General features: G+C 42.6%; 6 protein-coding genes across 6 annotated transcripts; 4 read left to right on the top strand and 2 right to left on the bottom strand.

Moving 5' to 3' along the window:
• The first annotated feature begins 1,770 nt into the window (after nt 1-1,770).
• LOC6564339 (enhancer of split mdelta protein) lies at nt 1,771-2,421 on the top strand. The gene has a single exon (XM_001990578.2). The coding sequence runs from the start codon at nt 1,825-1,827 to the stop codon at nt 2,419-2,421; it is 597 nt and encodes a 198-aa protein (XP_001990614.1). The 5' UTR covers nt 1,771-1,824.
• A 2,285-nt stretch (nt 2,422-4,706) lies between these two features.
• Nucleotides 4,707-5,360, top strand: LOC6564340 (enhancer of split mgamma protein). The gene has a single exon (XM_001990579.1). The coding sequence runs from the start codon at nt 4,707-4,709 to the stop codon at nt 5,358-5,360; it is 654 nt and encodes a 217-aa protein (XP_001990615.1).
• Nucleotides 5,361-10,521: 5,161 nt separating this feature from the next.
• Nucleotides 10,522-11,567, bottom strand: LOC6564342 (enhancer of split mbeta protein). The gene has a single exon (XM_001990581.3). The coding sequence runs from the start codon at nt 11,394-11,396 to the stop codon at nt 10,764-10,766; it is 633 nt and encodes a 210-aa protein (XP_001990617.1). The 5' UTR covers nt 11,397-11,567; the 3' UTR covers nt 10,522-10,763.
• Nucleotides 11,568-16,868: 5,301 nt separating this feature from the next.
• LOC6563562 (enhancer of split malpha protein) lies at nt 16,869-17,529 on the top strand. The gene has a single exon (XM_001990582.2). The coding sequence runs from the start codon at nt 16,886-16,888 to the stop codon at nt 17,324-17,326; it is 441 nt and encodes a 146-aa protein (XP_001990618.1). The 5' UTR covers nt 16,869-16,885; the 3' UTR covers nt 17,327-17,529.
• Nucleotides 17,530-21,158: 3,629 nt separating this feature from the next.
• On the top strand, nt 21,159-21,868 carry LOC6563563 (enhancer of split M1 protein). Its single transcript, XM_001990583.3, has 2 exons — nt 21,159-21,472; nt 21,529-21,868. Exons 1-2 carry the CDS (start codon nt 21,259-21,261, stop codon nt 21,813-21,815), a joined length of 501 nt encoding a protein of 166 aa, XP_001990619.1. The 5' UTR covers nt 21,159-21,258; the 3' UTR covers nt 21,816-21,868.
• A 413-nt stretch (nt 21,869-22,281) lies between these two features.
• On the bottom strand, nt 22,282-23,321 carry LOC6563564 (enhancer of split M2 protein). The gene has a single exon (XM_001990584.3). The coding sequence runs from the start codon at nt 23,212-23,214 to the stop codon at nt 22,507-22,509; it is 708 nt and encodes a 235-aa protein (XP_001990620.1). The 5' UTR covers nt 23,215-23,321; the 3' UTR covers nt 22,282-22,506.
• Between the last annotated feature and the right edge of the window lie 3,386 nt (nt 23,322-26,707).

The following is a 26,707-nucleotide window of genomic DNA, read 5'->3' as shown; positions in this document are numbered from 1 at the left end:
CAAGCAACCCATTTCAAGCATTGTGCGCCAAGATTAAAAACCTCCCCCACGACGCAGCAATGCAGCGAAATCAGTGGCATCAACTCAAATTGTGTTGTTGTATTTGTTAACTTCTCGATTTCATGCATGCGATTAAACGACCCTCAATGCTGCTTGCACACTCACCCTCTAAGCGTAGCTCGAGCAGGTGAATTTTGTCAATGGGCCAATCCCAGTTGCAAACGCGCCAAAAACGGGGCAAGTGCCACAGCTGACCGGGCCGAATCTCGAAAATTCAATCCCAATACTTGTGGGAATGCTTGAAGTAAACTTTCTCACGATGCGCCGCTGCAAACGACACACCGGCTGGCAAGTGGCTGGCACTGGCTCTAGCAACTGGTACGGGTGGTGGTTGCGGTGGTTGCTCGAGCAAGCGCGACCCGTCCCCGTCCGTAAGTGTAACGCAATGTCGCGCCAAAGAGGAAATGAGGTCTGGGTCTCGAGCTGGCCTGCGACAAAGGAAAGAGCGAATAAAAAACAACACACAGCCAACACACGAAACAAACAGAAAAACCAACAATGCCAACGTTGAGATTGCCGCTCTGGGCCCAACTACTGAGGGTAGCAAAAGGGAACGGAACGGGCATGGCACGCATGGGGCACGGTTGCCAGAGAGTGTGCATGGCACATACAAACAGTCAGGTCGAGGTCATGTCGCTGTCGCTGTCGCAGTCGCTCTTGAGTTAAATGTTGCACGCAGCCAGCTCGTGTGTGCGTGTGGTGCGAGTTGCTGCTGCCGATGGTGGTTGTAGTGGTGGTGGTTTCTCTGCTTTGGCCTTTGTGTCTTGCTTGTGCTCTCAACTGACTATGTTCCTGTTGCGCAGGCGCACGGCAATGGCACGAGAGAAAGAGAGATCGCCGCTCTGGCAAAGATCGCACTGTTAAGATCAGGCAGCAGCAGCGAGTGCACTGAGCAAAATTATTAATACACAAGTCTGCTGATTTTATTGTATTTTATTTATTTAATTATATTTATTTATTATTTATTTATTTCAATTTTTTTTTTTTCCTTAAGTAAATCGTTACACATTTTCACTTTATATGAACATAATTTCTTACAGTGTTAATAAATGGCTTCCGCTCGTTGACTGTAATGATTATACCCTTTACTTAAAATTGGGTATATACTGGGTGAATCAGTATTAAACATCAACAAAACAAATTTGGTCACCTTATGGGTCATTTCGAGTTTTAGTCGCGGATTACAACTTAGAGATTTCTGAATTTTACTAATGATTTAAATAAATATTACTGTTTGATCTCATTTGACTATTTCTAGGAAATATAGTCAGCACTATTTGTTTATGTACATCACAGTTGTATAGAGTATTTTGCAGTTGAGCAACTAAAAGATCGTCGAATTGGATGATGCACACGTGCAGCGTCGAGTGAATCTTGCCCCAAGCAGAGAGTCGCAGCCACACACACGCACAACGCACACCGACCGACGACACGATTGATGCTCGTCTTGGGCCATCATTCCCGATCCGTTGCGAAGCATTCGGTTCGGCTCACTTTGCTTTGCTTTGCTCTGATCGTTTTGTGCGTTGCGTGGTAGCAGTTAGGGGAGGATTTTGCAAGTGTACGCGCCGCCGCCGCCGACGCTGCTGCTGTTGTTGCAGCTACAAAAAGGATCAGTTTACCTTGCGGCAAGATCATTTCTCAAGCGACTACCGTGCGGTGAACAGCAGCAAGTGCCGGTTCCGGAGCAGTATTTTACATTTAGCACGCCAAATTTTAACAAAACTACTACTACTTAATACGAGACACAGCTAAGTTAGCACAATGGCCTTAGACAGTCACAGATTTATGACGAAGACGCAGCACTATCGCAAAGTGACCAAGCCGTTGCTGGAGCGCAAAAGACGCGCACGCATGAATCTCTATTTAGACGAGCTGAAGGATCTCATTGTGGATACCATGGACGAGCAGGGGGAACAGGTTAACAAGCTGGAGAAGGCCGATATACTGGAGCTGACAGTTAACTATCTGAAGACGCAACAGCAGCAACGCATGACCGGCATCAGAGCAGGCACTCCTCCGGCCTGCTCCTCTTCCTCCTCCTCCTCCATTTGCACGCCCACTTCACCACCACCACCTGAAACACAGTTGAACTTTGATAAATTTCACGCTGGTTACACACAAGCCGCGTACGAGGTTTCGCACATATTCTCCACAGTGCCCGGATTGGATCTCAAATTTGGCACACATCTGATGAAGCAGCTCGGCCATCAGCTGAAAGATATGAAGCAACAGCTCAGCAGTCCTGTGCCTAGCGAGGATGCCACCGAGCCAGTCAATCTGGCCGATGTCAAGCAGCGTCGTTCCACATCACCTCAAGAAAATCTGGACATGGGCGAAGAGGTTTGGCGACCTTGGTGAACATCCTATCCGCCAATTCGTTAGCTTTAATAACTTTGCACATTGAGAGCTTTATTAATCCGGTCTTAGTTTGTAAGTTTTGATTGAGTTTCCCAAGCATCTATTGTAAACATTTATCAGTTAGTTATTTTACAAGTTTAAAGACATTTATCATGTGATGTTCCTGTGATAGTTTTTAAGTGCGTTTTTTAATATATACATATTTGATCTCTAGTAGTAAATAATACTTATCCATACATAATTTATTTTAACTCAAATACCTTGAGCTTCCAATTGAGCTTCCAACTAGATTTAACTGGAAAAAATGCCTAAGTATTAATAAATACATATTTATGTAATTAAATATGCCTTAGCCAAAACATTTGATTTACCTTTAAAGAAAATACTTTACATATGCTATTTTTATAAAAGTAATACATGATATACTTAATAAAAACTTAGAAAAATATATATTTTTATCTGATTTTTCTTAAGAAGCACACTGGTAGACGAAGTGATTAATCGATTAGGGTTCGATTAAAATCATTTAAAAGGCGTACGTATAACGGCATACTTTTATGTACCCTTGCAGAAGGTATTTTAATTTTGTTTTAAAGTTTGCAACGCATTGAAAGAAAACGTCTGCGACCCCTTCAGTTTATAAAGTCTAGACCAACATCACTATCAGAGTCGATTTAGTTGGGGACGTTTGCAGGAATGGCAAAAATGTATTTATCTGCAGATTATTTTACAAGTGTATATAATCTTCGACGTTCCTATGAGACCCGTTTTCTAGACATTCGAATAGTATATTAAAAAAAAATAAAATAAAAATTTAATTTAATGTCTCTCAAATATTATTTTTAATGCTTAAAAAAATTGGGAAATTAAACTAAAGTCTTAATATATTCCGTGAACAACTTGTAACAGCTTAAATAATTACATATTAAGTTCCATTGTACAAGCTTCAATTGAATAACAAAATTAATTAAATAATAAACCATATGTGATCATAAACACAAACTTAACAAAAAAGTTTCTCACAACACATCCAAACTAAATCCCACCTCGTGCTCAATCTTATTATACACATTTGATTGTATACTCAACTTAACACCATTCCCCACATGGTCATGTAAAGAGTGCCCAGTACCACCTCACACTTCAACTCCACTCCAGCCCAATTACAAGAGCCTGGAACGCGCACGACTTACAGTCAAAAGTCGGAAGTGTGTCCACCGTGTGCTAAGCATGAGCAGCGAGCAGCCAGCATCGAACATCATTGCTTGCCCCCTGCCCGACCTCGACTTACTTACAAAAGGTGGCCATTGGTGTCGGGGCAGCAGAAGCAGCAGGAGAAGCAGCAGCAGCAACAGCAGCAGCAGCAGTGGCAGAGCAGCGTCTGTAGACGCAACGGTAACACACATTAAGCACACTCGTCGCACACGAGCAATGTTCCCACAGGAGCATAACTGGCGCAGAGACGGCCAACAACAAGTGTAGGACGAACCGAAATGCCGAATACCAATGCACACATAAACAGGAAGTGATTCTCTTTCGTCTGCTCCGCCTAAGTGAAACGCCCCAGCAAAACGCTGCTGCTCCCGGCGGTGTGTTGTTGAGTCGTTCCCACGCCAACGGGCAACAAATGAGATGGCAAGAAGCGTGCAGCAGTTCATTATCCTTTCGCTCGTCCATATAGGCAAATCATAACACAAATCTAGAAATGGCAGCTGCGCCACAAACTCAAACGAACGCACAAACTGCAAAAATTCCCATGGCCAGGCTTCGTTGCCCATTGAGCAGGTGAGCCCCTGAAGAAATACATACGTTATATACATATATACACATATAGTATATATTGGTGTGAGAAACCAAGGAGGAAAGTGTTTCCCACGATATATTGCAGAGCACAGACACACACACACGCATACACATACACAAAGGTAACGATCCTGGCAACGGCAGCGGTCCTGCTCCCTGGCCCGCCAATGATAAGGGTGCCAACAATAAGAAATCGAGCGAACAATAAGAAAGCAGCGGAAGGCAGCATGCAAGCAACCCTCATATGCCAGCACACGCTGCACGCCGAAATGCCAACACAGCCGAGCGACAAGAACGAGTCTGAGTACGGAGCAAGAATCTTAGGGATTGACATGGGGGTTGTTTTTGCCGATCGGCTATAAAAGGCAGCGACCAGTTGGACTGAGAACACACAACGTCTTGCACACTCAGAGCAGCAACAGCTCAACGGAGCAAAAAGAAATAAATATAAAAAAATACAAACATACCAAATACCCTGCAAAATGTCTTCAATGCATATGTCGGAAATGTCGAAGACGTATCAGTACCGCAAGGTGATGAAACCGCTGCTGGAGCGCAAGAGGCGCGCACGCATCAATAAGTGCCTGGATGAGCTGAAGGATCTGATGGTCGCCACACTGGAGTCGGAGGGCGAGCATGTGACCCGATTGGAGAAGGCCGACATACTCGAACTGACCGTCACCCATCTGCAGAAAATGAAACAACAGCGCCAGCACAAGCGAGCCAATGGCTCCGACGAGACTTTAACACCAGCTGAGGGTTTCCGGTCGGGCTATATCCATGCCGTCAACGAAGTATCCCGTTCGCTCTCCCAGCTGCCCGGCATGAATGTAAGCCTGGGCACACAGTTGATGACGCATCTTGGCCAGCGACTAAATCAATTGCAGCCTGCGGTCAAGGAATTGTTGCCAGTGACAGCGCCACTCTCCGTTCACATTGCCAACCGTGGTGGCTACTCCGTGCCGATCTCACCCGTCTCCAGCTTTGCCGGCAGCCCCAACTCGAGTGTGGCCAGCGAGCAACTGGGCAGCGCCTCTCTGCTGACCACTTGCTCCAGCAATCTCAGCATCGATGTCATCAAAATGGAGGAAGCAGCGGACAGCGAAGACGAAGAGAATGTCTGGCGGCCCTGGTAGAACGGGAAAAAAAACAATAAGAGAGAGATAGAGAGAGAGAGAGAGAGATTGAGAGTTACGAATTAGCAAAAAGTCTTCCAAGTCAATGGGGTGCTAACCATGCCCCCTGACGCCCACTTAGCATTAAGTAAAAACAAACAAAAAAAAAAGAACAAAACAAAACAAAAATGAAAATGAAATGAAAAGAAAAAGCTTTAAACAAGGCGCAGTTCATGTGATAATAAATTATATAGCTAAAATTAAAATACACCCAAATGTTTTTACTGATTCCCCCATTCGCCAATTTGTAGGGAAAATATTTTGTAATGGTTTTCTAATTCATATATTTGTTATTTAATGCAACATTTGTGTATCCAATTGGTCAAATTAATTCTGAGAATATATTAGTGTGGCTTCTTCAGGTTCTACGAGCGGAAATGGCCTAACCATTGCCCAAATTACTGCTACATTTTCATCGAACCCAACCGAGTCGATTCGTTGTAATTTTCTGCTTTTTCTTATTGTTACGAATGCTGACCAAAAAAATCCCAAAACAATAGAAAGCGAAAACAATGCCAAGGCCGAGAAGAAACCCAAAAAAAAATAAATAAAAGAAGAGAAAAATGCATGTATATAAATCGATGTCCGTTACGAGGCTACCGAAGCGTCCACGCTCACAAGGCCCAAGGTCCAAGGCCCAGGGCACCCTGGAACACGTGTGCACACAATAAGACGAGGCAACCTAAAAAATTAGAGACTTATCTCTTTGGCGTGTCTAATCGAGTTACGACAATGTCGCTCAGCCTTAGGACCAAAACGAACTCTGTAAAAGAAAGCCGAGCCGAACAAAAGCAGAAAAGGATCGAGTCATCGCTGTTCAACCCTCCGGGCCAACATCCAACCCAGCCATCATCCTTTTTGAGCACTCGACTAGAAAATCGTGTGCACAATGGTCAGTTAAGGCAAGGCAAGGCAAGGCAAGGCAAGATACATAATTGCTTGGGCTGTCTGTCTGGCATTCAGGTAATTATAAATGATTGCCCTGCCCTATGGCAATCCCCATCTTGGGCCCTGACAGGATATCACTTTTAGCTGGCCCGCATCATTTGCTTATCTGCGCTGCTGCTGCTGTTGCTGCTGTTGCTGCCGCTGATGCCGCAGTTGTTCTTTTTCTTGTTGTTGTTGTTGCCCCAACAAGACCAGTAGCCCTGACGCCTGAGCTGTTAACAATCAATGAAGTTAAGGACAGACACATAAAATAGTCCAGAGAATATAAGAATTATGTGGGCACCTCTATGGATGCATAAGTGTGGCCTTGATCAGAGTAAACAATCTGAAGATTTAAGATACCAGTTTCTTTTAAGAGTCAACATAACTTGGGAAGGGATTCTTGTGCTGTGACTTAAGTTAAGATTAATGTAAGTCCTTATATAAGCAATCAAATTTGTGAAATAATTTATTGTGATTTAAGAATTACTAAACGGAACAAATTATTTATTAAATAAGACAATTAGCTCTCTAATTGGAATAAAATGCCATATTTATTAATTTCATTTTAAATAATAAAGCTAATATTTTCTTCTAAATATTTAATTTGACACAATATTAAGTTTAAATTAACTAAATTAATTAATTATACTCAACGCTAAGCTTGCTAAAAATTAAAATGCTTAAATTAAAATAAATAAATAAGATAATTTGCTAATTGTGATAGAATCATTTATCAAATCAATTCAGATATAAGTTATGACTCAAACTACATAGGAAATATGATTTACTCGACCTTATAGAGTAATTTGCATAAATATTATTAATGATGGATAAAAAATCTATTGTACAACTTAATTTCAGTTGCAATCGACTAACTCGTACAAATTTGCATTAGATCAATACAAAACCCCGTAAAAATCGCAACTATGTGTTGATCCTCGCCCATCCCCAGGCAGCATAATTGTGGCATGGCAACAACAACAAAGACAACAAGATGCACAACCAGAGACGACAATGGACAATAAGCTGAATATGGCATAAGGCAACAGCAAAGCCAAAGGCAAAGGCAATGGCAAAGGCGAAGGCAAAAAGGAAATGCATGCAGCTACAAAAGATACTTAATCTTAAAGGTAAACCCGATGAATGATGAACGAATGTGTTTGCGACGTAACCGAAACCGAATCCCAAAACTCCGAAACGCTCAAGATCTGCAGTGAGCTCAACGCTCGTCGCTCGTCGCTCGAACGCAAGCCCAAGTCATTAAAAATCTACAATACACAAACTGCATACGAATCACTTGAAGGGCCCCGGCACACGCACACACAAATAGACAGGCGGACGGACCGACAGAGGGACGGACGGACTGGCGGACTGACGGGAGACGGTATGGAGGGACAGTACAAAAAAATATCAGAAGCGAAGATCGTGAGAAAATGGTTTGGAACGTGGTTCTCACACGATCGACACACCTGCCCTTTTTTATATGTATGTGTATGCCTGGGTCTCTCTCTCTATGTGTGTGTGTGTGTGTGTGTGTGTGCCTGTCCCTGTTGTACGTATTTTTTGAATTCAAGATACAAGACCACTTACGGGCAAGATCACGACCGAGGAGCAAGAGGAGGTGAATCGCTGCCGCTGCTGCAGCGACTTGAAAGAGAAAAGCAGCGTGCGGTAAGTGTGCGGCAAAGTCGACGTCGTCGCATTGGCCAACATTGTAATGACTGTGGACACACGATCGTTAAGACCAAACAGAAAGGGGTAGGGGTAGGGGCAGTGGCATGGGCAGCCTGTGGCGCGGCGCATGCGCGAAGCAGCGCACAACTCGCTGCTCGCAGTTGTTGCCGCAGCCGCAGCCGCAGCGTTTTGTCGAACGAACTCAATTTAGTTTGTTTATGGCCAGAGCGAGACAAATGAAGTAGAGACAGAGAGAGAGAGAGAGAGATTGAGCCACACTTATATGGTGTGCTATTGACTCTGTAATATCTTTAATATGGGATGTTGTTCCACTGCATTGGCACACGCGCACGTTGCCACTGGACAAGCGCTGACCAAAAGAGAGCTCTGCGCGTCTGTGTACGTGTGTGCCCGAGATGCTGGCACGAGTTGTTGCATCGCCACCCCACACCACCCCCTTCCACACAAAACAATCGCTGCTCATCTCAATCCCCCATTGCCAGCGCCCAATCGAGCAGGCCGGTTTTATTCTGTGTGTGTGTGTTGATGTGTCTGTTTTTTTTCTTTTTTCTTTATATTTTTTATTATTAAGTGGCGGTCTTGCGCTTACTTTAATATGGCTGCATTAAATTTTGCGGCGTGTGTGTATTATGACTGCAGTAGGTGGCACTGCCTGGCCCCAGGGCAACATCAGCATGAGCAAAAGCAGCAGTTGGCTGAGTGAATGTGAATGGGATTGGAATTGGAATTAGTGTGGGCCAGCACTCAGAGGTCACGTGATGTGTGCACCGTACTGTACTTCTTTTTTTAATACATTTTTTCTTGGTTTATTTTTCGCCACCTTAAGGCGCTTACGAACCGTTGAAGTCGCTTCAATCGAACCGTTAGTTATTGGCCCACATAATATCATGCGAATCATTATCATCATTGCCAGCTTTATACCATGTGCCAAATATATAGATCACACTATTAAAATTTAATATTGGCCTGCAACTAATTGCGAAATAAAGTTATTAAAAGTATTTTCGGGCAGATTCCTAGAAATGTATATTTTATAAATAAATATATTATATAAATATTATTATATTTTACCAATTTATTTTTACCATTAACTGCATGCACAGTTAATTGAGCTTATGTATTAGCAATATTTTGAAAAGCAATTATTTTTGAAATGTTGCCTTTCAATATTAATTAAAAACATATCACAACATAATTTAACTTTATTAAGTTGAACTTAATAATTAGCACGTGTGGCAAATACCCAAATTTAGGTTTGTATTCAGGGGGAATCACTTTGCTGATGGGTTTTTTGCCTCCATACACATCCTCAGTCATTAAAATATCATCACAATCCTACTCATTTTTGACCGCACTTTTTCAAAATTATCTGCCAAGGCAAGTTCTTTAATGGTCCTCTTGCAATTTTCGTCTTATACAAATTTGCGGCTGAAACGAAGCTGAAGCTGAAATAAAACATATACAAATATCTATATATATATATATGTCTATATTTATATGTATATATTTTAATAAATAAGAAAAAAAAAAAACAGAGCTGTGCCAATGTTACGTGACTAATCACATTTGGCAGAGATTAGCAGCAATCAGCATCAGCATCAGCGGAGAGTAGCAGTCATCATCATAGTTGTCCACACCAGACACAAAAGCGTTCAATTTGAAGTTCCGTAACCAAACCGCACACTCACAACATACCCATACCCAATACCCATACAGTCAAGCACTCAGGCACTCACACATGGACAGTACTGATATACCGATACCAATACCGATACATAACGAAGTTTTAAGTGCCCGGTCCGGTCGCGGACCTTAATTTGCGATGTCTGGAGGTCTGTCTGTCTGTCTGTTTGTCTGTCTGTCCCGCTGGCGGCCCCGGCGCATGTGCCAAACGGTCAAGCGCAGTTAAAGCTGTCAAAGCGTCAAAGCAACAACAATAACAGCAACCGCAACAGCAACAGCAACAATGCGAACCATTGACAGGCGAGTCGAGCGGTTCTCACACTCAAAAAACATGTAATAAATGACGTTTCCTAGAATTCTGTAGTTGCTTGTCTTTAACATACATACACATACATCTATATCTATATAAATAATTTTTTTCTCTACGCTTTTTTTTTTTTTGCTTTTTTATTATTTAATTGCGGCAGCAGCGCCAGCGCAAATGGCACACAGACGAAGCTCGGCATGAAGTCGGAATCAGAGAACTGAGAACTGAGAACTGAGAACGGAGAACGGAGAACGAACCGTCATTAAATGAGGCCAAACTGGATAGCGAGCGAGTGTGGGAAAATATTTAGCAACTTCCGGCTGCGGTTTTGATTTGCCTTTTCTATGGAGCTCATTAAATGCTGGCCGCCTCCTCCGGAAGGGCTTCGTTGATGATTGTGTGCGCTTATCTCGCTGGACACGATGACGCAGACAGGCGCCTGATGAAATTCAATCACTTGCTGAAACTTGAGATGATAAATACAAAAAAGAAATTTCGGATTTTTTGGTTTTTTTTTTTCTTTTCAAATCATTTATTTTTATTCAATTTGGTCTTGGTATAGTACATAAAAATGTAGCGCCACTCGTCAGCCGTAGTCCAGGCTCTATCCGAGTGGGCAGAAGTCTGCCGATGCCGAGCTGTCGGCGCACGGTTTCCAATCCAGCGCGCCTGCGTGCGAACAGCTGTCTTCGAAGTGATGGGTAAGTTGTCAACGCCTTGTGCCTCAAGGCTGCACGTCTGCAATGCATTCACCAGGGACGCCACATGGGTCCGGTGCTGTTGGAGCTGGTGCTAGCCTCACTGGGCGCCGGGCTGCAACTGCCACTGGCACTGCCGCATTCTGAGGGTGGCGGTGTCACAAGCGCCGGACTCGGACTGTTGCTGCCGCTGCTGCTGCTGCTGCTGAGTTCATCTGTAGTTTGGAGCGGCATGGCGCCGCCAATGGGCAGTGTGGGAACCACCACTTGCAAATAGTTAAGACGATGTCCCAAATGACTCATCAGCTGTGTGCCCAGATCGACGCTGACGCCGGGCACCGCTGCCAATGTTTTGGACACCTCATTGGCGGCATGCACGTAGCCGGCACGAAAACTCTCCGCAATGCTCAGCTTGGAGTCGCCAGCAACGCTGGAATTGGAGCTACTGCCCAGACGGAGTTGCTTTTGGGCGCGCAGCTTCTTCATGTGCTCCACGGTAAGTTCGAGTATGTCGGCCTTCTCCAGGCGTGTTATATGCTCCCCCTCCTGGGTGAGGCATTCCACCATGATGTCTTTCAGCTCGTCCAGGCACTTGTTGATGCGGGCACGACGCTTGCGCTCCAGCATAGGCTTCATTACTTTGCGGTACTGATACGTCTTCGACATTTCCATCTCCAGCACCATTTTGTGAACGGTTAGTTAGTTAGTTGGTTGGTTGGTTGGTAATAAATAATACAACTTGACGATATCACGCGTAATCCACAGTTGATATTAGTCACTCTCACTCGCTTGGTTTTTGCTTGCGTTTCTTGTGTTGTGCACGCTGCAAAGTCGCTGCTTTGAATGATTCAGCTCGCTGTTTGCGGCGTGCTTTTTATAGGCTCGGACCGCGTTTCGTTGCGATGGTGAGTGCGAGAGAGATGCGCATTTTGCCTCGTGCGCGACCCAACTTTTAAGTTCCTTTCTCGCTTGCGCCTGCTGCCGCTGCTGGCTGGCTTCTGTTTACGTATGCGCTGTGTGTGCTCACTTTGTGCGCACTCTCTCGCTCTAGCACACACGCTCTGTGTGTGTGTGTGTGTGTTTGTTGGTGAGGGCAATAAAATGACTTGAGCTGCGGCTGCGCCTCTATCTTGCTGTGTGTTTGTATGAATGTGTGTGTGTGTGTGTGTGTGTATGAATGTGTGCGGTTGTGTGAGTTGTGATTGTTATACCGTGGGAAACTGTTTCGCAGCCGATTTCCACGACGACGGCTGCCTGCCTGCCTGCCTGACTGCTTGGCCTGACTTCTTCTGATTGTGCATGCTTGGGGTCTTTTGTGGCCTGTCCGTCCATTCGTCTGTCTGTCTGACGGCCCGCCGCCTTAAGAGCTCTGACTGCTGCGGCAGAGCGGCAGCCAAGCGAGCACATGCCTTCCATCCATAACAAGATGTTTGCATTTCAATTCATTTGTATGTGGACTCGAGCCCAGAGCTCCGAGCTCTCTGCTTTTGCTGTTGTTGGTGCTGGTGCTGGTGCTGTTGCTATTTCGTCTTGGTCTTGCCATGTGCCTTCAGCTTCAGCTTCGGTTTTGCCTTCGCCTTCACCCTTGCAGTAGCTTATGGCACGCTGATAATTGTGGAATCGTCATCGCGCAGCATTTTTTGTTTTTTGATTTTGTTTTTTTTTCTTTCTTGTCTTCTCTCTCGCTTTGTTTGGCTTTTGTTGTATGTGGTTTTTTTTTTAACGCTTTATGGATCATTGATTGGGATCGTGGACTTCGTGGGCCAAGCATTACGCTTTTCGTTTACATGATTATTCTTGATTGCCTATTGCGACCACTGCTTGTTCGGGCTTTGCGATCTGTCGGTGGGTTTTCTGCATTTTTTTTCTCTCTTCTTCTTTTTTTGGGATTTTTGGTTCGGGTACGGCTTATGGCTCGGACTACTTCTACCATTTGTAGACAATTACCGGCTTGACTGGGCAAAAGGCAAAGCATTTTTTATGCGACGTGTGCGCGAAAGTCAGTTACGACTTGCTGCTGTTGTTGTGGCTGCTGCTGTTGTTGCTGTTGTTAGCACACGCTATAAATGTTGTTATGTGCTATGTGGCTCGTGGGGTGTTTTGAGGCTTTTGTCACGTCACGAGTGATCTGAAGTTTTTTTTAAAGCATAATTGTATTTATATTTGGCACGCCATTAAGCGGTGATTCATCCTCGTTTTCACAATAATAGCACATGCATATGTATCATATCTCTATATTGACTATTTATAGCAATCTCACACGACTCGAATTTCACAACACTTAATTAGAAGTGCCGAAACGGCGAAATCACATTCAAGATGACAACACAAGTGGCGCATCATCAGCGTCACACAAAAGAGAAAAAAACGAAAACAAAAATAACAAAAAAAAAACGCTACAACAAAAAGCAAAGAGCAACAACAACAGTAAAAGAGGCACATGACAAATTAAGTTGGCGTTTTGTACGCATTTCAAATGAGCTACAGTTAACAAATGTTAACAGCCTCATCTTTATTTTGTTTGCATGATGTTATTGTTGCTGTTGTAGTTATTGCTGTTGTTGTTGCTGGCCCGTTAAGTGAGGCGCGCGCGATGCTGTCAAAAAGCTGACTGCTCCGGAAATGGCTAATTGGATTGAGAGTGAAAAGTGTGTGATTGTTAGTGTTGTAAAACATGAGTTGCATTCCAAAAAACATAAGGGCCACAATTGGATTCGATTTCATGAGGGTTGATTGTGTTCAGTTGCCCTAAATAACATGCGTATTCGAATTAATACAATTCTTACTGAGGGTAATATAAATATCATATATCATACGCATATATATCCATGAAGACATAAATTTATATAAATATGCGTAATTATATTAGAAAAAATAAACATTTTTTGAAAACAATTTTTATCAACTATTTAAATTACTCAAAAGAAAGAAAATAATTATAAACTACATTATTCTGCAGGAATTGTTCAAGGTGAAATATCCAAGACTTTTGAAGTAATTTATTTTTCTAGGTCGGTCGATTGTATATCAAAATTATAAATATTTTCAAATATATATTATATAAAATAAATGTGCTCATTTTGCTTTTGAAAAAAGGAATTAAAAACTTATCACAAAATTAACCCCATAATCCATTTATTTCGATAAATAATTACTTTTTGATTTTTATAGTACAATTTTCATAGCTAATTTCAGTCTCAGGAGCGAAATGGCGGTGCCCAAGGGTCTAATTGAATTTATCATGACTCATTTCAATTTCGCAACATGCCAGCTTAATGTGTAGCGGATTCTCCATAGTCGCCCAAAACCAACTTAAATACTCACACACAATAACACACACACCGTATACACCCCACACCATACACCACACACACACACACACACACATTGATTCTCGACATAAGCACAACGAAGACCTCATTTCTCCCGCTTTGGTCGTTTCTTTTTTTTTTTTGTTCATTTTTGTAAAACAATTTTATTTTTTATCGATGGTATACGCACGCGCGAATTTCAGTGCCCCCGCTGCGCCGGCGACCAACTTTAGGCCAACAACGACAAAAGCAACAAAAACAACAACAGCACGAGAGCGTGCACAGGCACAGGCCCAAGCCCAGAGACCAAGCCGGGCAGCAACAAGAACAACAACAAAACCAACAACAACAACTATAGCGTGTTGTTGAATTAATTTATATCCAACAGTGCGCTTTCAACTTTATTGCGCCGCGAAAAGCAGCCACAGCCAGCAGCGTCAGCAGTGTGTTGAGCGGCCCCCCCTGTCGACCCCACCGTGCACCGACAGCTCCATAACGCCGCCAGCAACCCACACAGAGACGTAGACAGAAACAGAGACAGAGACAGAGACGGCAACCCATCCATACCGACAAAAGGCACAGGCAGTGTGCGGGGGGTATGTGGGGGACTGGTGCACACAGATACTCGCAACACACACATACACACACACACATATACACACTGGCGCAGTACCAGACCGTGGGAAACAAACTCGTGCCAGTCGTTTCATTGCTGTCAAATAATATCTTGATGGGGATCAACTTGAAAAGATTGGTTGGGGCTGGCTCGTTGCCGCTGCTGCTGTTGTTGCTCCATGTTGCTTTTGTTGTTTCTGTTGCTGTTGTTGTTGTTTGGCGAGTCGTTGCTGGCCGCTGTTTAGGATGCGGTCGACGCTTTGTTTTATTTTATTTTGTAGGTCTCTTTTTAGTCTTTTTAATACTTTACACATTTGTTCGTCATACCCCAAGCGCTGAGTGTCTTTTGTGTGTGTGTGTGTGTAAGAGTGTAGTTATAGCCATGGTCGTAGCTTGGCTTCAATAACCCGTTTGCCATCCGCCAAAGCGAGGCTGCGTCTGCGTCTGTAGCTATGGCTGCTGCTGGCTGCTGGCTGCTTGATGCTTGCTGCTTGCTGTTGGCTGCTGGATGTTGGATGTTGGATGCCAGCACATACTCGCTAAGATCACACAAAAGACTCGGCACGCCCCACACACTGTCCGCCTTCCAGCGCCTGACCTCAGTTTTCGGTCAGCTCTTTCGTGAATGGTGACTCGCTTTTATGATGCACTGTATTCGGTCGGTATGTGTATGTGTATGTGTATTTGTATTTGTGTGTATACACACATGCGAGCACTTGGCACGTTGCCCATTATCTTCAGGCCGCTGGAGGCTTCAGTTACTCAAGTGCATATATTATATTACCACAGAGACGAGACAACTATCTACAATAATAACAACAATAAAAGAAGAAAGAAGAAAAGCAACAGCAAACCCAAGAGCTGAAGTGTAAGCTGTGAATGCGACCCCCCTTTAGCTTCACGGATTGCAGTCTCTGATAAACATTGTCAGCCCCATCGTGGCGGGAGGGCTCCCAAACATTTCACACACTCAATCCATTAGCTGCAACGATAACAAAATGCACCCCCTAGCAGGCATCTAATGTCATTCAAAGAATGTATCTTCTCGATAAATAACAACGCGCTTCACACACACTTTCCAGTCGCACTTACTGATTTCCCCTGTTTTCCCCTCCTGTAAGAAAATTAATTAAAATATCTGAAAGATTTCACAAGAGCAAATAAGGGCGCATTTATAATGAAATCGAAGACAAGTGGCAGCCACATTTATTGCTGCAGAGTTTCGAGCTCAGGTTCTCGTTTGGGGTGCAAGTTCGAGTTCCACCACAAAACAACAACTCAAAAAATCCGTGTGGGAAAGTTGGAAATGAAAACAGCCCAACAAGTGATTCGAAATGCCCATACAAATATAAATAGCTGGGACCGCAGGACGAATGTGTTGTGGCAATGCGTGGGAATGCTGGCTTAATTTTTATGTTTTTTTTTCCTGATATCCCCTGGGTACGAGTGGCAGCCTTTATGTTGATTGCCCATTAGGACAACAATTTGCACTCCTTTTAACTGTATGATCCCATGCACAAATATTGGGCACCGTTCACTCGGTGTTGAGTCCTATCTTGTCTTCCTTCGAGTCGTGAGAAATTTTACGAAGGAACACCTGCCTGTTGTTAAACAGCTCAGATCCAGAACCACTTGAATATATATTTCCTTACAAATTTTAGGGTACCGAAAAATTGTTTCCCACACTTCGTATCACCGAACAGTTGCACTTTTTTTTGTTGTGTGTGTGTATAGATCAGGGGTTTTGCGTTTGCGTCCACGTTTACGTTTCCTTGCTCCATGTTCGACTTCCTACACACATCGAGGGGAAACAGGCTCGTCTCAGGCTACCTGCTGCCCTTACAAGAGAGCCTTGTGGCGGCTTCATATTTCAGGTTCTCGCTCGCTCGCCGGCTAACAATCTTATCTCTCTCACTCGTCAGGGCATTTTTCAATGAGGGTGAGGTGCGTACCACGTACGCGTGTCTGTCGGAGGGTCTTTCTACGTTTCCTTAACTGTGGTGTTTCTCTCTCTATCTCTCTCTCTCTCCGTTTCTCTATGTGCGTCTCTCCCTTTTTTTTTGTGTTTGTGTGTGCGGCTACAGGAAATGCATTTTGTGTGGTGAGCTGCGCTGCTGCGCTGAGCGGACCGGCGCGGAGCTATAAAAGCGGGTTGCCTTTCGGTTGAGAAATCATTCTGACATCGTCAGCGTTTCAAGCAACACACAGCTAAAACAACAACAAGACCAATACACACAAATTTCAATAATGTGCCAACAAGTCGCCATCATCAACAACAATAACAACAAAATGAAGACCAGCTACAGCATTAAGCAGGTCTTGAAGACCTTCTTCAAGAAGCAACAAAAACAACAACAGAACAAGCAGTGCCAGAACAACTCACTGGAATCACTTGAATCCGTGGACAATCTGCGCAACACTGAAGTCGAGGAGGTCTACTATGCCGAAATCGATGAGAATGCCGCCAACGAGAAACTCGCCCAGTTGGTGCAGGAGCAAGAGCTCGATGCCGAGGAGGACATCTATGTGCCCGTACGCTTTGCACGCACTCAGGCCGGCACCTTCTTCTGGACAACCAATCTGCAGCCAGTTGCCAGCGTCGATGCCGATTTGCTGCAGCCCGCCTACTGCTATTCCAGCCAACAGCATCCGTTCATGCAATATCAGGATCGTTGGGCTCAGGCTTAAATCTGAAAATCAGGGCCCAATCCTCGAAACAACAACCAGCTTTAAATGCATACAACACTGTGATAGCAGTAGCAGCAGCAGCAGCAGCAGCAGCATCGTACTTAATCTTAACTCGAACTCAACTCAGCGATCCCAGCGCTTCCACTAGATTATAAGATATTGTGATAGAAAATGAGAGCTTTACAAAATACATAACAAAAGATATAAAAATGAAATTACTTTGGCTTCTTAATTGGTTTTGGTTTTGGGTTTCAGTTTTACGATCAAAACATATTCTTCATCCACATCCTTCGTATATAACCATCTTAAACATTGTTATGACGTCTGGAATTCCATTCAATTGGGTAGCTGGTTCAGCTTGTTTACGATATAAGATTTTGTTTATGTTCGCTCCATAAAATATGCTCTACTCGCCTACGTGACTGATAAGAACATTGTGTGTGTGTTTAAATTTAGTTGCGACGAGATCTTTCTAGATATATACATTTTCTGGAAATTTTCTATGACGTCAATGCAGCTATTTGGCATGTTGATATACTGTCATATATCTTCAATTATTATAGTTAGATTTCGGCAACTTATGATGGCTATTGGAATCATAATAATCTTTAATGAGAATCTATTTAAAATTTAAACCCAAATTAAGAGAAAACGGATTCTAACTAGAACTCGGATATCTTATTTGGACAACTCCAAGGAAACACATTTCATGAAATGCTAACTTTAAATTAAACTACAGAAAATTAATTGTTAAATTTTGATTAAAGCAAAGCAAAGCATCTCAAAATTTAAACTTGCAAATCAACAAAATGATTAATGAGGCAATCACATTTCTTTTTTACTGTCGCAAGCCAGTTCAATGACTTAAGTATATAGCATAGAAGTTGGCGTACGACTTCTTTCCTTATTACTAGCCCTCTTTAATAAAATGACCTTGTCTTGAAGTACCTTAACTCACTCCATTCTTAATCTGTGGCATGCATTCGTTGCCTAACTTGGCAACCTGCCAATGTGAAATATTCTCACTTGCTGTGGAAATAGCTTACAGACAGCTATTATTGCAGTTGTCAGTTGCCTTGGGCTAAGGCCACCGCCACCGCCACCGCCACCTGTGTGCCCAAATATGGGGATGGTGTGCATAACTTCACGGCAATTTCTTGCACGGGGCTTGTCGCCGCGTGTCGTACAACTTATTTATTTATGTTATTTTCTAGAAAAAAAAGAAGAAAAATAAACAGAGGGACAGAGACAAAGAGAGAGAGAGAGAGAGAGAGAGCGAGAGAGGTGAAGAAGGAGCTGGGCAGCAGAATGCTAAGGAAAAACCCATATCAAAAGCCACAATTAAAATGCAACATGTAGACGTCAACACCTTCCAGTCACGGGCCAGTAACAACACACACGCAATACTCACATACCAAGGCGTTTTGAGGCGGACGTTGAAATTGGGCATAAAAACAGTACCGCAAAAGATAATCGTTCCCATCCAATCTGTTACCCTTCCCCACCCCACACCCATTCTCTCTATCAATCACTAACGCATTTCTCCTACACGAAAAATGCAAATTGATATCACAAAATAAAAAAAATAAAAAAAAGAGATGAAGAAAGAAATGTGAAAAGAAAAATTAATAAAATTCTGGTAGCGCCGTGACGTAAATTAAGTAGCAATATAAGTTTCTGTTAAATTGGCTCCGACAGCGCATAATTAATTTCGTATGCGCAGCGGCAAAGAATTGAAAGAAAGAACCATCATGGAATGCCGTTGTTGATGTTGATAATGCTTATGATGATTGCTGAACGCTGAACGTTGAACGCTGCCAGCGATAGGCATCGTCGAACCCGGCTACCTCTATTCATTTGCATTTACAAGCCGAGTGCGAGTAAGAATACAACACACAACACTTGCATATATGCGCCGCTCTGTCTCTGAGCCTGAGACTGGAACTGAGACTGTGACTGGGACAGGTACTGGGCACTGGAGTTTAATGTACGCCTCTGTGCCCAATTCTTGACATTAAGCTAAGCACAAAGTCGTCGACGACGATGTCGACAAATGAGCGGCGGCCTTCGCGTGCGTGACCGGCATGCGCTTAGCGGTCATTGATTGGCCAACAGTCACTGTGTTGCCAGCACCAGCAATGTGTTGGCCAGTTCTTTGACCATGTCTCTCTACGCTCGACCAGGCCAGTTAGCTAAGGGCGCCGCGAGCAACAAGTGTGTAAACACATTAAACGGCGATTAGGCACGACTGGGTGTGTTGTTATTGTTATTGTTTGTGTGTGGCGGTTGTTGCCTCAAATTAGCCAGCGCGGTGTTTTCAGCTTCACTGTTACCATTAAACAAATGAGGGACAATGTGGGTAAGTGAAATGTACAAAACGTAGTCATTTAAATCTAATCGTAAGGGTAGTTTTAAGAACCAAAAAAAACAACAATAAAACGAGTTATGTTGATCATGCAAGTGTATGCTTGTATAAATTGTACTGTGTTGGTTACATAATAGCCCTGCAAATTAATGAGAATATTATAAGGCTAAAAAGACCAATTATCTTAGCATAACTACTCTCTTTACACAATCTATATAACACCTGCAAATTCATAACTTTTTTTTACTTCGTATAAAAACTAGTCTAAGCTATGATCATAAGATGTTGGCATAAAGTGTTATTTTTTCTTATGTATGCATTTGATTTACTAGATTCAATTATTACAAATTTAATAACGTTTACTTTTGAGCGTAGTATATGCTAAATTGTACATGATGCATGTGTATATCTATATTTTAATGGACCGATTGGCACTGTTCTTCATTTTATTTTACATAATTTATCAACAGTGCCAAGCACTAAGCTATTATAATCGCTTTACTTGGTGTAATCGCTATATGTAATCGCTTTGCTTGGTGCAATTAACTTTGCCGTTAAGAAGATGCTGAGTTTTATGATTGATGCTCAACAGCTTGTGTGTTATCCCAACATTGGCCGGCCCCATAGTTACTGGTTCCTATTCTTTATGCACTTAAATGTCTTCTGGTGAGACAACCAATTAATATGGCTGAAACTGGTAAAATTAATATGGTTGAAGCTTGTTTACTTCAAAGAGTTAGTTTTCATTAATGTTATTTATAAAACTCAAGGCCTCAGTCACTCATTTATTTGGTAATAAATGTACTCACACATTCAAGAATAACAATAATTTAGATACCGTCCTAACCGATTTTAAGGGAAAACTCAAGTACAGCATCAGTTTTATCATTTAATTAAAAGTTCCTCTTACTTCAACATCCAGGAATCACTCTCAAACATGTAACAACAACTGATTGGTTTCGATGAAAACAATCACATATATTGATTCAGAATAAACTTAATTTTTGTTTTTTTAAATAATGCAGACTCTCAAATGCGCTCCCTATTCTAAGGAAAAAACAAATGGTAAACAAATTCGCTGATAATATCGCATTTATGGTAGCAACATCTTAAAGAAGTGATTCCCCCAAAATTTTCGCCGAACAAAAAAATATTCTAATTTGTTGTTTCGAAGATATAAACAAGATACGAACTGCTATCACAACAATACTGATTTTTATTCTTGTTGATTGCTGATCGATTGATGGCTGATGGCAATTTGGCCGAGAGAGCCGTCAATACACGTCAATTAGAGCACAGCAAAGTTTATTACTCACCAGAACATTGAGCCAGAACATTGTAGACCAAAGCAACTACGTTTCCAATTGCGTTACTATCTGCTCGATTGCGTTATCAGAGGCCCGTTGCTGATAAGAACGCCTTCTGAAGTGACTGCAATATATATAAAAATCAATGAATTTCCAAACAGTCAAAGCAATTGTCAGCGATAGCTACCAAAAAGCACACGTAGTCAACAAATAAACAAATTATTACCACAATTTTCGCAAGAAAAATCAAGGTTTGCACAATGAAATTCCCAGCCATAACGCTCTGCTGCGGTTTGGCGCTGATGTCCGGCATAGCTGGCAATTCGGTGTCCAACAACGACACGGATTGTCCGCAAATATGTCCGGCTCTCCATCAACCGGTTTGTGGCTTCGATGGTTTCAATCTCAAGGAATTCGCTAACCCCTGCAGTCTGAAGGCCAGCAATTGCCGCCGTGAACGCAGTGCCCTGACGAGTAAGTAAAAAATGTTTTCTGCCTATTGTATGTATTCCTAATGCTCTTTTCTTTAGCCTATACCCAAACGGACATGGACTGGTGCAGCACCCAGGAAGTTACCAATCTACAAGAGCAATTGAAACTCAATTTGGATGTTGGACCCTGCGTTAAACCCTGTCCCATGATATACCAGCCTCTGTGCGTGTCCAACGGCAAATACCGTGGCCTCGTGCCCAGCGAGTGCCTTCTGTCCAACTACAACTGCGTCCTTATGAATGCCGGCATTCCACCCAATGAGCTGCTCCGCGTTCTAAAAGCTGATTCATGTGATTTGTCACCAAATGAAAAGGCAAACATTTAATTTGAATTCAATAATTATTTGAGAAAAAATAGACCAATCCTATTTTCAAATAAGTCTTCTCTCTTATTTATGAATTGGGTTCTATAATTTGGCATCTTTAAATAAGAAATCCGAAATCTAAAATGCTATTAGATTTGCAAATTTTAATATGTAAAACTTGATATTTTACCAAACTTTTCCACATTTTTTTATTTTACTTATTTGGATACAAATAATGTAAAAATTTGCACAGTTAACATTTTTTAAAGAAAAGAGAGAAAGAAAACTTTTTGTTAAGTCTTCTTCGTCAATAGTTCTTGTAATAGTCATTTAATTAAAAGAGGCTGCTCCATGCTCTTTTCAAAAGTAAAGTGCTAAGGCACTTTAAGCTGGGATTGAAACCTGTTAGAAACATAAAATTCGATATTAACTGGACTTAAATAAATATAAATCAGCTGTTCATCGAGTATGTAGGTAGTACAATAGTTTTTCATTTATTTGCAAATTGATATCACATTGACAAAGTAAATATTGCGCGAGGAAATAAATAATTGTGTGAACAAACAACTAATAAGAATTTAGGGTGCACAATGCTGGGGCCTCAGGTGTGTTGACTTTTTGAGTCATGCTGCAGACACAGTCACGAGCGAGCCCAAAAATGAGATCGGTTATCGATTGTTGTGGGTAACAACAACACTTGGCAACTCCTTGGCTAGCAAAGCGTGCCAGGCAATTGACTAAAGCTTTGGCAGAGCCAGGCGTGCAGCAGATCATCGTCGACGCGTTCCTGTGTGTTGGCCCAGAAGAAGGTGCCGTTGTCTGTGCTAATGTACTGCAACGGTAATTGCAGGTCCCACAACGTGGGCGTGGGCGTTGGTGTGGTCGTGGGCGTGGACGTGGATTGGACAGCGTTGCTGTTGGCGTTCAAGTTGATGTTGCTGTTACTGTTACTGTTGCTGTTGCTGCTGCGATGTGTGTGCTGACAATTCCGTCCATGCTGGCAGGCATTGCAGCTCTGTGTGCTGACCTTTTCCACATAGACGCTGCTGATCAGCGTAGGCGTGTTGGGCGGCGGTGGCGTCTGTGTCAAATCCTCCTCAGGCACCTGCTGCTGGCTCAGCTCAGCGGCAAACTTGTTGATAGACTCATCGGGCGTTGTTATTATTGTTGATGTTGCTTTGCTGTCGCTCAGCAGCTCCAGCGGCGGCAACAGCAAAAGCTGTGTATTATTGAGATCAACATTATTGGGGTGCGGCTGAGACATTGGTCTTCCTTTGCCGCCCACTGTCAGCAATCTTCGCAGCGGTTGCCAAACTTTCCGCATGCGTCGCCCCGCCTTGGGCGCCATTAAGACTGTTTTTGTTGCTGCAGTTGTGTTGTTGTTGCTGCTAGCTGTCAGGTTTTTTGTATCCAGATACATGGCAATAGTTGTTGTTTGAAGCTTTCTGGGCTCGTTCAAGTGTGTGGTGGTGCTTGTGTTTTGTGGTTTGGAGCGAGCGAGCGTTGCGTGTGCGCACCTCTCGAGAGTCGTTCGTTTTCTGATGCTGCTGCGCCATCCGGCGCTCATATTTATATATGAGGCGCTGCCGCAGCGCTGCCAATGGCCAGTCAAGAGTGAAATCGTCTGCGGGCTGATCTCACGAACCCCGGCCAGGGCAAGCAGCGAGCACTGTACGAAATTTGAGTGCACTCTCATGCACACACACAGACACACACACACAGACACACACACAGGCACACTCACACAGAGACATACGCACACAGGGAGACATACACGCAGACACTTATTCTCATCGATGATGATGACGAGGGAGAGGGAGCTGCTTTTTATGTGCGCGTATTTCCCAAATAAATTCCAACAGGAATCCACAAGCTTGTGTGTACTTTTCCCATGCACGTACAATCGACAAGGGCCGCTTGATGAGTTTTGGCTGCAGGTAGATGAAGACAACAACGGCTGCACAGTGGTGCAGTGTTGCAAAAAGAATCTGTATGTATTTATCCAAAAGAACTAATTAGATTACAATCATATATCAGTAATTCGTTAATAATGAGATGGAATCATATTTGATTGAATATTTTGTCACAAAAAGCTCTAAGAACTGAAAAAACGTGCCAATAATTCTATTCTTATAATAATGTCTAGTGTTAAATGGGAAGAATCACCTTTAAAAGGTAGTAAAAATGTTTTCGAAAATATTGAATAATAAATATACCCAATAGAATGGTTGTCTGGGAGCAAATAACTAGCTAAACTGTGCTTGTATTATTTCCAAAATAATCGCCTTAGCGTAATAAAAATCGACTTAGGTGCTAAACCCAAATTTCTTGCCCAATGTGTAAACTAATTTGCATATCATAATAAAGAAATATAAAATCAGGCTCAATCAATTAATGTTCTTAAGTGTGTATATTGAAATATTATTATGTATAAGCGAGTTGAAATAAAATTAACATTAAGAAGTGAACGGAGTTCAGAGCATTTTTAATTTCTATAAATAACAATAGATTTTTTATTTGTAGTCAAGCTAGATCAATAAAAAAAACGTTTCTGTAATTTCCAAGATTATTAGTCAGTGATCGAAAATGCACTTCATATCGTAAAGAACAAATCGCTTTGGAACCAGTGTGCATTGCCCGTTCCGTCATTTATGCACGACTGACTTTGTTTTCACATTCACACGGTACCCGAAGCCAGAGCCAGATCCACAGAGCCAGAGCCCAGTAGTTGCCAGTTGCTGGTTTGCTGCTTGTCCATCTGAAGCCGTTTGGGCGCAGTGACGTAGCCGTTTTGGTTGCATACAACTAGCTGGGGACAGCAGCTGCACCTGTTCCATTGTGGCCCCTGTAAACTAAGACGCTGTGCATTTCCGTCCTGGCGCAGGCGGCGCACCGTTGCGAGTGTGGGAAAGGGCTTATAAGAATTTCACTTGGTTTGTTTCGGGTTTTTGGGTTTTCGGGCACTATTGTTGTTGTTGCTGTTATTTTTGTTTCCTTTCTTGTGATTTTTTGGTGTCTGGTTGTTGTTGCTGCTCTTGTTGTTATTGAGCAGCTGTTATTGCTACTTGTTCGCCTGTTTGTTGTCATTTATAATCAAGGCTCTGCACAGCGGCGCTGATAAGTTTATTTTACTTATTTTCGTTCCTTCGATCCTAGCCGAGGGGATTATGACATGTTGTTCACACGCTCCGCACAAAGGCAGATCTAATAATGAGGCCATGACCTGATTCCACAACAGTCCTTTGCTCTTTCCCACACAATAAGCCAGCCGGGCCTAGTCTTGAAAACTAGTCAGCCAACTCAGTTAAGACAGAGCCTGCTAGCCTGTTTGCCTGTTTGCCTGGCCGTGGCCTAAAAGCAACAAACTCGTGCCAATCGCGTGTACACCGCATGCCTGCAGCTTGGGAGCCACCGTCTGCTGCTCCACCGCTTTGGCTGCCATTAATCTTGAACTCTCCGCTGCACGTCGTCGTCGTCGTTGAAATCGTTGCCCCGCACATTTGCCCCCAATCAGCGCCTAGCTTTGAACTGCACGTTTGCTAAATTGAAAGCGACTTTGACTCCATCTCCGGCTACGACTGCAACTACGAATACAAAAGCAACTAAGACTCAAACTCCAACTGCGCCTCTGTCTCTAACCAAGCTGCGCATACGCCTGCCTTAACGCCTTATTGGCAGACAGATGGATCTGGCTAACGCCAAGTTGGTGCCTTTGCTGTTTTATACACTCTCTGAGGGATAGTCTCAGCGAGCTTGAATGACCAATAATAGTTAGATGATTGCATGTTGATACAAATTAAAATGAATATGAATAAAAATTCCTGCAGATTTTTATGTTTAACATACCCTAAATTAAAAAGAAAAAAAACATTTAATACCATTTGTATTTATATTTTATTTATATTTACAAAGTATTATTTTTATTTATGTTTTGAAGCTTGAAGAATACTCGAACCAACAGAAATTGAATAGAATGGCAAATAAATGTTGCTGTAAATTATGCTGAAGGCAAAGATAAAAACATTTCATTGGAAAAACATTTGCCTAATTTTGCCACATCAGGCACTATTTTTAACCTTGTCTGATTGATAAAAACTAGTTTATAAGTTTTTTCTCTACTCACTACTGGCACTTAATTACTTAAAGATAGAATCATTAACAAGTTCGGAAGCTGTTGGAACTGATAAAAGGCATAAGCAGAAAGTTATATTCCTGCTAAACTATTTTGCTTAAGTTTCATTGCAGTAAGAGCATTTGAGTTTCGATTTTGGGCATTAACAATTTTACATTTTTTTTTTAGCCACAAGCATCCATTTGGCTTTTGGCTTTTGGTTCACACGGCAGGCGACCAAAGCGGCAACGAGTTTTGCGCAAAGTTAGCGCAAAGCTTAAAAATATATATGACAAGCAATTAGTGTGCATTGAGGTTAGTTGAAAATGGTTTTTGGTTGCGGCTTGTGGCTGCTGTGATTCTTCGTATGCATATTATAAATGTATGTTTGTAATAGAGTTTGCTTGTTTGTACATTTTGCATACTCCTTGTGATTGTATGCAACCATGTTGCTCATACGACACGTGTGACAACAAAGTTGAAAGTTTTGTCAGCTTGTAAGTTGAATCTTGCTGCTGTTGTAATTGTTGTTGCGATTGTTGTTGTTGTTATTCTTGTTATTGTTGTTGTTATTGTTATTGTTATTGTTATTGTTGCCGCTGTTCGAAGTCAGCAGAAGTAAAAAGCCAAGCAAGCAACCACAAACAGCGGCTAACGGAAGTCATGGGCAAAAGGCACACAAACAAACAACCCAAAGATTCTGCAGCATCATGGGAACTGCTTGGGACGGCAAAAAAAAAATGTCGCGCCAAGCACAAGTGTCATATTGCTGTGATGGCGATAAATACGAAAAAAAAAGGCA

The sequence above is a fragment of the Drosophila grimshawi genome, unplaced genomic scaffold, assembly GCF_018153295.1.
Source record: "Drosophila grimshawi isolate 15287-2541.00 unplaced genomic scaffold, ASM1815329v1 contig_311, whole genome shotgun sequence".
In the NCBI taxonomy this organism is placed as follows: Eukaryota; Metazoa; Arthropoda; class Insecta; order Diptera; family Drosophilidae; genus Drosophila; species Drosophila grimshawi.
This window is presented reverse-complemented; position numbering and strand designations above follow the sequence as displayed.